Source organism: Beta vulgaris, chromosome 1 (assembly GCF_026745355.1).
Source record: "Beta vulgaris subsp. vulgaris cultivar EL10 chromosome 1, EL10.2, whole genome shotgun sequence".
Taxonomy (NCBI): Eukaryota; Viridiplantae; Streptophyta; class Magnoliopsida; order Caryophyllales; family Amaranthaceae; genus Beta; species Beta vulgaris.
In genome coordinates this window covers 26,347,461-26,360,030 of record NC_079202.1, presented here as the reverse complement: position 1 = coordinate 26,360,030, position 12,570 = coordinate 26,347,461, and the positions used below count along the sequence as shown (strand labels likewise).

At 38.8% G+C, this 12,570-nt stretch overlaps 1 protein-coding gene across 1 annotated transcript; it reads right to left on the bottom strand.

Moving 5' to 3' along the window:
* Positions 1-960: 960 nt before the first annotated feature.
* LOC104898669 (zinc finger protein ZAT5) lies at positions 961-3,456 on the bottom strand. Its single transcript, XM_010685775.4, has one exon. It carries the CDS (start codon positions 2,866-2,868, stop codon positions 1,498-1,500), a length of 1,371 nt encoding a protein of 456 aa, XP_010684077.2. The 5' UTR covers positions 2,869-3,456; the 3' UTR covers positions 961-1,497.
* Between the last annotated feature and the right edge of the window lie 9,114 nt (positions 3,457-12,570).

The following is a 12,570-nucleotide window of genomic DNA, read 5'->3' as shown; positions in this document are numbered from 1 at the left end:
AATCTCTTAATAAATATAAAAATTCCAAATAAATATGAAGTTGACTTCATAATTAAACATAATTAATAATTTATCAAAAGTGTCCTAGTTCTTTATCTCAAACTTCTTTTTTCAGTCGTATACTTATATGCCACCTTGTCAAAAGTGTATTTTATTTTTTTTTTAAAAAAATCAATTAAAAATTGCAGTTTATTGCGCGGTTTCGGTTTACAAAAGTTAAAACCCAACTCAAACCGCAAACCGCAGTTTGCTTGAAATTATAATTCAAACCGTAATTTTAAGACCGTAAACCAACCCAAACCACGAAAAAACGGTCTGGGTTGCGGTTTGGTGCAGTCCAGACTAAACTCTGAACAACCCTACTTAGAAATATGAGGTGAAAAACGATGCCACTACTACTCCACCACCTCAACCTCACTTATATCGCTTACTTGCGTACCATAACATGTTTTTCCTCTCTTACATCTCATTTATATTTTAAATTTCAAACTGGAGATGACTTTCTTGCATATACAACAATTGAGTCATGACTTGAAGACTTTTTCTGTTGTGGTAATGACAAAACTAAGAGGACCCTTTCTCGCACCACTCCTTCTTTCTGCCCTCTTTCTCACACTTACGCCATTCTTTTTTCACTCCTTGTAAGACATTCAAAAATTTCCACAAATCTGCCCAAAACAACTCCTTGAATTTATTTTGAAAAGTTAAGGAAATGAACGTTAGCAAGCTGTCCTTACAATGGGAACTTCTATATAAGAATAACTATTAGAATATGAGGGGAAATTTTGCTACTTAATTCATGCAAAATTTATGTATTATGGAAGTGCATGCTCTATTTCCTTTATATGAGCTTTCAAGAAACATCTTTTACAACTATCATATTATAATATTATATTTTGTTTTGCACTATCAAAGATTAATTATTACTATACATTCATAATTAGTATTTTTTAACAAGATTACCCATAATTAAATACATATGGACGCGTAGTAAGAAACAGTTTTGGCCCAAGTCTATAAACTTTAACATCCACAAATAAAAAAAGGAGCATATAATATGGGGCACAAAAAGTAAACCCAAATAGTGAAACATTTTGGTTCAAATACAATTACCGTATATATCAATATATCTACAAAGTCAAATGTATGTAATCAGTTACAATGGGAGGAAGATGAACAAATAAAGGAAGACCGTATAACCCATTTCTAAATTAATAACCCCTAACTTTGATCAAGTATGAATGATACTTTACTCTGTAACAAAGAATCCAAAAACTTAATTGGAATCATTTGTAAATCCTTAATTATATGATGAATATTATCAATTCTGAATCTAAAAAATGAAATATTAAAACAAAAAATCACTCTCAACATCTAAAAATGACTTGATCATATATGTATTTTCACTGTATAAGTTACCATAAAGAAAAATAATTACCGTTGAAAGATTGGAAAAAGTAAAAGATAATTTAAAAAAAAAAAAACTCAACCTTGACATTAGTAGTGGCAATCCACCAAAGCAGGTGAGGAGAAAACAAGCTGTTGTTGCTGCTGTTGTGGTTCTGGTGGTGGCGGTGGCGGTGGCGAAGATGGTTGTTGATCATTTGAGGGTTGCTTAGACTCAAATACAAACTTAGATTCCCTTTGATGATCACCTGCATTCTCATCTGCTGGTGCAGGAAGATTGAGATCCAAATCTAGTGACAATACATTAGTAGTAGTATTATTTCTAACATGTGCCATTTTCATAGAATTAATCATCATATCCTGATCTGATATCTCATTGGCAGTAGGCGCCTGCTCAATAGCTAAAGGGACAGCGGCTATAATTGGCGAGGTAGCAGTCCCAGCACCGGTTGTCACAGGCCCTCGATGACGCCTCATATGGCCACCCAAGGCCTGGCCTGATGTGAACTCAGCCCCACAAATGGAGCACTCATGAACTCTACCCTTATTGCTGCTCTGATGGTTGGTAATACCATTGTATAAGGCTCGATTTGTGAGCTGAAGTGATAGCGATGTGGAAGAGGATATGTGGTGGCTATTGTTATTATTGACATGCCTCGCCATTTTAAATGGTGGATCCTCATCGTCAGATGAATGCATAAGATGACTGTTATTGTTATAATTCGGCCTGTTGGTGTTGGTGTTTGTGTTGGTGGAGGGAATAATGCTTTGAAAGATATTACTTGATCTGCTCTTGTTGGTGTTGCTGTAATCTTCATCTTTATTCTTAGGCTTCTTGTGGCTGGCGCGGTGCCCTCCAAGTGCTTGGAAGGATGAAAAGGTCTTGCTACATGTTTTGCACTCGTACACATAATATCCTGACTTCCCTGTTGTTGATGGTGTTTCCATGAATTTCCGGCTAACGAATTTGTTATTCACATTATTATTGTTATTGTTATTTCCAGCTGAACCATCTTTCATTAAAGAAAGGAGTGGTTGAGGTGGTGGTTGTAGGTCGCGAGAGTGGCCCTGAGCGAGGAGAATGAGGCAATTAGCCATATCTTCTTCTTCCTCAGTGGTACTCGCCGTGGTGGTTCGACCACCACGATAATAAACATCGTCTTCCTCAGATGCGATGGTGGTGGTGGTGGGTGTCATGTTGTCCTCGACCACGTTGTTGTTGCTACAGATATCGCTTCCTTCGTCACTTTTGTATGAGTTAGTTGTGGTGATATTTGTGTTGGAGTTGGTGATCATGCGGAAAGGGATGGGAGAATGTGGCCTTTGCCTTTTCGTCCTTTTGCCTTTCACAATAGATTGCCCTCCTCCTCCTATGTTGTTATTGTCATTGCAATTGTCGTCGTCGTTGTTGTTGTTGTTATTGTTGTTGTTGTGGTTGATCACTTCATCTTGACCGTCCATGTCTTGTAATTTGGCGTCGACCGATCCACGACCGACCCAAGCAGTGCTGCCACAGTCACCGGAACCACCACCACCGCTCAATAAGAGAAGATAGAGGAAGAATGAGACTTAATACCAAGTTAAGGCTATAATGGATAGATAAACATATCTAGTGATAGATGGATACACAGAGAGAAAGGAGGGGAGAGATTGTTGGAGAATTTAACAAAGTGATGGTGGTGAAGAAAGGAGTGGAGAAGGTGTGATTATATATAGAAAATAAAAGAGAAAATGATGGGAAGGATTAGAGGAGGAGGGAAGGAGTGGCTAAGGAGTCAAACAACACCTTATGTAGCTAAGAGAGAGTACACATCCAAAAAAAAAAAAAATTGTGAAAGAGTCCGCAAATCTATCAAGTGGATTTCATGTTTATAACTTTATTTGTAATTTTTTATTTACTACAATGATTGAAAAAGAGGGGTGGCAAGCAAGAAGTGTATTAAAGAGCACAAAAATGAGAGGTTAAAAAAATAGACAACAAATTACATGTGAGAGAGGCATAATTACGACATTATTAGGCATGATTTAATTAGAGGAGGAGAGATTCTATAGGTGTAGATGTTGTAGGGGTAACAGTAGCATGCACGCATGAGTGCAACACCCCCATTACTTCTCCTCAACGGTTTCTGTTTATCTTTGTGTTTTGGCTTCTCAGTATTTGCTACAAATGATTGGATTGCAAGCCTGGAACCCACGGAATCTGCGGTACCCCCACTTCTTCCCTCGGCACTTTCTTCATTTGCACATTATTCTTACTCTTTCCTTTTGTGAACGGATAATGTTAATATGGACCATTTGTCAATACAAACATATCATCGATGACAATATATTGAAGCCAACATATTAATCAACATCACAAAATATGATGAATTTGATATTTTCTAAAATGTAGAACTAAGTTTGAGAAAATTTAGAGGAGAATGAATCAAAGAAATTTATTATTTGGTCATCAAAATGATTCAGCTCTATTATAAAAGTATTTATAGACTCAACTAGATATAAGCTGATACTATTTACAAAGAAGAAAAAAGAGAGGAAAAATAAATAAAATAGTTATAATTCATTAGAGTTGAACCAATAGCTTTGTAACTTAATAGTTGTGAGCTTGCAGATGATTCCAATAGAGTAGGAGTTGCTTCAATACCCGCCTCAAGTTAGGGGTGGAGGAGACATAGCTAGGATCATACAACCCTAACTCAGAAAGAAGATGCTTATGAATTAGGGAGAAATTAAAGACTTGGTAAACATATTTGCTAATTGAGATTGTCAAGGAAAGCAAGTGAGATGAATTAATCCCTCAAGCACTTTAGTTCTTGTAAAATCACAATCAATCTCTATATGTTTAGTTCTCTAATGCAAAACAGAGTTCTTTGCACCGTGAATTGCTGACTGATTATCACAATGTAAAATAATCATTGGTTTAAGATTAGTAACAACAAGCTCTACCAATAATCTGACACTCCATGTAATATCTGAAGTTACTGAGGCCGTAGCCCTGTATTATTCTGCCTCAGAAGATGATTCAGAGACAATGCTTTGTATCTAGATCACCATGTAATAGGTGAGTTACCAAAGAGAAGGTCATATCTAGTAATAGACTTTCTAGAGTCATTTCAAGCTACCCAATCACAGTTTGAATAGGCCAAAAGTTGTAGAGTATCACTAGCTTTAAGTTAGATCCCTTGTCCTTAGTTATGAGATACATATCTCCGTGTATGTATAAGAGTAGAGAGATGAGATGAACGAGGTTGTTGCATGAACTGACTCAAAGACTTAACTACATAGGACATATCTAGTCTAGTATTGCACTACAAGGAAATAGATTTTGGGCAACAAAAATATTCGTCGCCTAATGGGACAAGTTCGTTGCACAAAGGTTTGGGCACGAGATTTTTGCGCGCCAATTTCGTCGTCTTATGCTCGACGCCCATTACATTTTAGACGTCAAATATCATGTGCGTTGCACAAACAGTAGCTTGGGCGTCGAAATGCTTTTGTTGCTCATAATGCTATTATTTTGTGTTACGAGGTCTTTTATATTGTTGCCTATACTTGACACAGTTTTGGCAACGACAACGTACCTTTTGTAGCCAATATTATGGAACTTTGTGCGGCAGTTACTATTTGTCGTCGCCCATTGTGTGTTGTACCCTTACAAGAATGCTATCTTGGGCAACAATAGTTTTGTTGCCCAAAGTACTTTGGGCCACGAATTGCTTTACATAATTTCAAGTCTCACGCTAAATTCAAATAACAATGTGCAATACCTAATTAATTGCCCAAATATTCATATATAAGTATACAAACTTCTTAAAAACAAATTTGAATGAAAAATACTTATTAAAAACAAAAGTACGATATATAAAAGAAGTATTCATGGAATAGCAAATTGTAGATAATCGATGGACTACTGAATAATCTTCAAATTAAACATTTGACGTAACTTGAATATCTTACAAAATTCAAGGAAAATCTAAAAAAAAAACTAATTAGCACTACCCATAATCTACGAAGAAATTCACATAATCCAAGCAAGTAGCTTTCATTTGCTAATTTGGGAAGATAGTCACGATCCGTTCTCCCTAATAAAAGCGAAAACGTTAAAATTAGGTATAAAAAAATGGGGGGGGGGGTAATGATCTTGTTACTCTTCCGCCCAAAAAAAAAAGCGATATGTACATATGCACCAATATAACTACAAATTCATAGATGTTTTCCATCTACTTTTAGCATCACATACTCTTTGCCTCCCATAATTTTTGTTAGTTGACTTATTGGAGTTTTATATATAAAAGTATGATTTCAATTTTCGTATCGAAGATAAAGAATTGAAGAACTGCGAAAGTTGCAACTCAAATAATAAAGTTTTGATCCAATTTTTTAAAAATATAAAAGGAGTTTCAGAGAAATTATAGGTCAAAAATGCATCTTCAAAGACTCATAATATAAAGTCTACCATGCCAACCTGTGAAGAATGGTGATTAGCTGCTACTTCATAATGATGATTAATTACTAATTAGGCTACTACAACTAATTAGTATCTTCTGTCACTAATATACAAGCATAGAATTCCACACACCCTGCTGTGTCATATATCCTACAAGATCAGTGCTCTAATATTGGTCACATGATCCTAGACTGATCTTGTACCTTTATTTTGTCTTTTATACAGCTAGTCTTTATTGTATTTTGTCTGTACATTATGTTTGCCTTTTGTATATAGTGAAAGAATGGAGATAGAATAGCGGTTGTAACACAAGAGAAAATATTCAAGAAATATGAACTGTGAATAGAGAAAAATCCCCCCTGAAATTATCAGGAGAAAATATTGTTGAGGTTTTGATTTCTCTTCATGGTATCAGAGTAAGGTCTATAAGATCTTCAACCGAGCTATCAAAACTTCTTTACACATCCATTAATTTTAAAATTTTCAATCTTTATACATTCAAGCAAAATATGGCTGAAAAGGGAGAGAAGACTAGTCAGTCTCACAATCCTTACAAAGACCCTCTTTTTATTGCTGTGAATGAAAATGCTGGGACAGCTCTAGGAAGTATCACCCTTAATAGTAATAACTTCTTGAACTGGAGCAGGAGCATTGAGATAGCTCTTGGAGCCAAAAACAAACTGGGTTTCCTTGAAGGAAAACACCCAAAACCCACTAAGGCTAGAGATGAGCAACATAAATGGGTGAGATGTGACTACATGGTCAGATCTTGGTTGCTTGCAACAATTAAGAGTGAAGTTTCTGGGAGCTTGGTGTCCATGCAGTCAACTAAGGAGTTATGGCAAGAGATTGTGGAAAGATATGGACAAACCAATGCACCACAACTGTTTCATCTCAAGAAAGAGTTGTGGGAATTCCAACAAAACAATTTGAGTGTAAGTGAGTATTATTGTAAGCTGAAGGAGTTATGGGATCAAATAAGTCAACTGGAAGAACTGCTAGAATGCACTTGTGGGGCTATGAACAAATGCACCTGTGAGATGCACAAGAAGATGATGGAAATCCAATCAAACAACAAAATACTCAAATTCATCATGGGATTGAATGATGGATATGGGTAGATGAAAGGAAATCTCTTGGGAGTGGATCCTATGCTTGCTGTCAACAAGGCTTACAATCTTGTGCTACGGGTGGAGAAGCAAAAACAGATCACATGAGAGATAAGTTTGGGAAACGAAATGAGTGCTTTGAATGTGAGCAGACCAGTGCAACATTTGGGTCCTTTGGCACAATTTCAGAAGAAAGATTACTACAAGAAAATGAGACATGAGAGGGAAGGAAAGAAATGTGATCACTGTGGTTTAAAGAATCATGTCAGGGAGGAATGCTGGAAACTTAATGGATATCCAGATAGATCCAAAGACGCTAGATGGAGAAACAACTACAAATAGGCTGCAAATGTCATAAAAGATGAAGGAGAAACAACTGAAGATACCCCTCTCAGCTTCAGTAGCAATAAAGGTGAGTCAAGTGAGAAGAAAGATGAAAGCAAGCTTATTTCAACTGTGGTGCAAGAAGTAATGAAGGCATTAGGAGGAAATGCAGTGGCTTACAGCAATTTTGCAGGTAAAGCAGTTCTTTCAAATGCTGTAAATCATAAAAAGATGTATGATTGTGATTCTTGGATCATAAATTCAGGTGCTAGTGATCACATATGTGGCAACATAAAGTTTTTCCGAAACATAAAACTTCTGAAAGGCACAGTAAAAGTAGACCTACCTGATGGTTCAGCAAAACAGGTAAAGGAATTTGGATATATAAAAATATCCCCTGAGTTTACTTTGAGAAATGTGCTTTTTGTGGATGATTTTAAACATAAATTGTTGTATGTAAGTAAGGTGATACAAGACAACAAGGCCATGAAGTTCATCTTTGATAAAAATGGTTGTTGTGTACAGGACCTTACCACTGAGCAGATCATAGCTCATGGAAGGAATGAAAGTGACCTGTACAAGCTAGTGATTGATGAAAGGAAGCCTGAAGATGATGATGTAAGAGAAAGGAGAGTGATGGCAACAGAAATAAGAAAGGATTTTGAGAAGGAATGTCCTAAGTTAGATTTAATTCATGCAAGAGTAGGACACATCTCATTGTCTAAGATGAAACACTTAGATTTTTGCAACTGTAAGACTTTAACAAATTATTTTTATGACACTTGCTTTATAGCTAAACATCACAGGTGGCCTTTTATATCAAGTAGTTCAATTGCTGAAAATATCTTTGATTTGATACACATTAACTTGTGGGGACCATATGGTATAAAAGCTATAACAGGTGCTATCTACTTCCTTACTATATATAGTAGATGATAATTCAAGGGCTACTTGGACCCACTTACTTGTGAACAAAGAGCAAGTGAAAAGAATCATTGTTGGATTCTTGGCTCCTGTTGAAAACCATTTTAACAACAAAGTTAAAAAGGTGAGATCAGACAATGGAATAGAGATTTTCCAACAAGAATGTGGAAGAATCCTGGCAGAAAAGGGAATCTTTCATGAAAGAAGTGTGGCGGGAAGACCTCAGCAAAATGGTAGGGTGGAAAGGAAGCATAGATTCCTTTTTGAGACAGCGTGAGCTTTAAAGATTCATGCTAACTTACCTAATTGTTTGTGGGGAGAGTGTATCTTGACTGCTACACATTTGATTAACCTTCTTCCTATTATAGTGATTGATTGGAAGACACCATATGAAAAGCTCATGAAAAAAGAAGCCAACTTATGGCCATTTAAGAGTCATAGGAAGCCTTTGTTATGCTAGCACACCTAGAAAACCTACTGACAAGTTTGCTGAAAGGGGTGTAAGAAGTGTAATGATTGGGTATCCTTGTTGCCAAAAAGGATACAATTTATATGACATTGCAAAAGGGAAGATCTTTGTCAGCAGGGACGTTGTGTTTCAAGAAGAAATATTCCCTTTCCTGTAGAAGAATGACAGAAAGAATCACATCAACATCATAAGAGATGGGATGTCTCTCATGAAGATTCAAGTGATGAAGACATTTTTGAGGAGATTGCTCTTGATCTCAATCAGAATCAAGATCTCCATGAAAGAGAGACACAAGAAGGGAGAACTGAAGTTGATGTTGCTAGTCCCATCACACATCCTGTGATAGATGGTGCAAGGCCCAGCAGAACAAGGGTGCTTCCAGAGAAACTGAAGGATTATGTTATGAACCTTCCAAAATCCATGGAAGGAACACAAAACAATGGGGCAGTGAACATGATTTTGAAAGAATTGCAACATTCAGAATATTTTTCAGAAGAATACATTACTTCTCTGAATAATAATATTATGAAGATAGTTGTGTTGTAGCCTAAAAATCAACGGCTACCCTTATGGCACATGGCACTATTTCAGCCCTACATGTGGCATTCTCTTATGCAAAGAAAAGTACAAAGGCCTGCAGGTTCTTTGGGCTAAAGTACACTTTTCTGAGGAAAAGGTAGACTGAAAAGCTCTGTTGTGGCCCTGAAATTGTACTTGGGCCCAATGAAGTAAAGCTTGATTCAGCTAAAGGGTAAAATATATTAACCAATCAGCACTTGCCACGTGTCCTGATATTATTGCTCAGCCAATCAGATGCTCCCAAATTAGGGTGACATCAAGGTACAACAGTCATTTCAAACAGTATAAATAGTCCTTGAAATTAGGGGAAAGGTACGTTTTTCAGAGCATAGTACTGTTATTTGCCATAAATTCTCTCTCTCTACTTTCTCTCTCTAAAAGTTCCTTCATATCCCTGATATCTGACTTAAGCATCGGAGGGGGAAATACCACCAAACCTCCAGGGTGGGTCCCTTTTTGCAGGTTGCTCAGAGTATGATCGGGATCTGAGCCAATCATTGTTGCACAAGTCTCCAAATTAAGAATCCGAAGTTGGGAGTTTTGTATTAGTTACTAGTTTTACACTACGTAACATTTGGCGCCGTATGTGGGGAGACGCAACAATGACGGATTGTCATTCATCAAATGTCGCAAGGAACAGAAGTTTTAGAGTTCAAGTAGAAGACACTGTGGATGATGAGAGGCCACCTCGTGGACGGGACAGAGGCCGTGCTGCCGTCCATCTGGAGGGTAGGACAATGACTCCAGTCATCCAGTAAACCTTGATCGTCCAGTGACAGCTGTTCACTTGGAGAATGTCTTAAATGATTTCCAGGCCAGAATGGCCGTTGTCATGGAAGAGCAGATTAAGAACAATATGTTGTTCTTTCAGATAAGTCCAGGAGGAGAGGCAGCAGAGCCACTCAAAGGGAGGTCCCAAGAGAGTGGACCAGGCCGCTTTCCAAAGGAAAGCAGCCAGCTGTTAGTGACTCCAGGAGGAAGATGGACTGGAGGCTGGTAGTCCGTCCAGGAGACAATATTCCCTCTACCGGCCACAAAATGGAAACTGATGCTAGGGAATTCTGGAAGCCAAGAGGCGGCAGCCAGCAGCGTTCAGCCTCTGGTTCCACTCCTTATATGAAGGATCCGTCATTGAGGCTCCCTCCAGAACAGTAGGACGAAGCCATGGACCTTCGCTTTTCACCAAGGCAAGAGAAAACAGTTTTGCAGCCAATGGTGTATAGGCGTCAAGCCTTAGCTAACACCTCTTCTAATCCGGTACTAAAGGAGTACGCCGGAGCACATACCCATTGAGGGTCAGGTTGGGGCACTCCAGATCAATTGGCCAACTCCTTTCTCGGTCAGAATTATGGAGTCCCCTCCTTTCCCAAAGGTTAAGCTCCCGACCATTGAGCCTTTCGATGGAACAACAGATCCAGACGATCATCTATCAGCCTATAAGCATCAGATGTATGTCCAAGGGGTGGACGATGCTACTTGGTGTAAGAATTTCCCAGCTACGTTGAAGGGAGTAGCTCAGAAATGGTTTAACAATTTGCCGCCTAACTCAGTGAACAATTTCACTGAGCTCAGTATCCTGTTCACTAGTCACTTTGTGGCTAATCGTCAAGAACAAAAAACAAGCATGCACTTGGTAAGGTGGTTCAGGGTCCTAAAGAGGCCTTGAGAGGTTATGTGAAGAATTCAACCTAGAAGCATTGCAGATCCAGGATCTGAATCGGGAGTGGCGTTTGACGCCTTCATCAGAGGTTTAAGACCAGGAAGCTTTAAGTTTGATTTGGTCAAGAAGAAAATCACCACATTGACGGAAGCTTTGAAGGAAGCTGAAGCATTCATTCATCCAGAGTTTGTGCTGAGGCAAAACAGCCGGAGGTAAAGAAGGTAGAAGAGGTATTTCAGCCAAAAAGAATCCGCCCAAAAAGCTGAAACTTGGGCAATGACTTCTTGACCACCTCGTCCAAAGGAGTAGGCGGTCTGAGCCGGCGGCCTCAGTTGAACCTATAGAGTTCAACAAAGATCATATTCCATTCTTATGGAAATTAAAGATCAGCATGAGCTAAAGGCGCCGGCGAAATGAAGACGCCCTACGAACAGAGACAAAAGCAAGTATTGTCATTTCCACAAGGATTGTGGACATGAAACCAATGAATGCAAGCACTTGAAGAGAGCATTAGAAGTTTGGCCGAAAGGGTAATATGAACAATTATCTACCTTCGTCAGGAAGGAAATTCCAGAAAAGAGATAACCGTCAAGGAAGAAAGATGGATGGTGATAGCACGGATGATGATGTTGTAATGGTCATTTCAGGAGGATTTGCGGCCGGAGGTCCAACAAATCGCGGCCACAAAAACTATTTAAGGGAACTCAGTCAGGTTATGCTCACTAACCAGGCCGAGTCTGATCCTTTCCCAAAATAGTGTCAGCGAGCTGGACCGATAAGATAAGGACGCCGCATGATGACCCCTAGTGTGGAAATGAAGATTGCCAACCTCAGGGTTAGGCGAATTCTGATTGATACCGGAAGCTCTACTGATATAATCAGTGCTGATTGTTTGTCTCGTTTGAAGTTTGATAAAAATGACTTGGTGCCTGTAAATACCCTATAATCGGTTTCGGCGGAGGGATCATCCATCCCATGGGGACCGTCACTCTACCCGTCAGGGTTGGGGAGAAAGATGCTGCCGGACGCTTTTTGTGAAATTTTTGGTAGTACGAGACTTGACGCTTATAATGTCATTCTTGGACGACCTACCTTAAATCACATCAAGGCTGTTATTGTGACCCACTTAATGCTAATGAAGTTTGAGTGTGATGGGGGAAGATTGGATCTCTCTATGGAGATCAGCAAGCTGCTAGAGAATGCTACCTTACCACTCTCAAACCATCATCATGGAAAGAAAAGGCAGAGCATCCAAAGGTCCGAGAAGATGACACGGCCGAGAAGGTAAAGGGTCAGATTGTTGAGCTAAAGCAAGAAGTGGAGAAGGTTCAAGTGCTACCTCTTCCTGAGAGCAAGCCGTCAATTCTCTTCCCAGCAAGAAAAGAAAGTGTTTGGCTATTAAAGGAGAAAAAAGAATTCATCTGAGGAGGTTATGGCAATAATGAGCCTGGGACTAGAACGTCCGGAGCCGGTAGAAAGTCCGGTAGAAATCTGTTTAAGACCAGATCGTCCAGAAAGGACATTGAAGATTGGGTCCGTCCTGAATTCTGAGATCAAGGACGTTTGATCAATCTGCTAAGAGAATTTGAAGATGTTTTGCCTAACTATGAGGAAATGCCTGGGATAGATCCTGAGGTGGCGGTGCATAGGC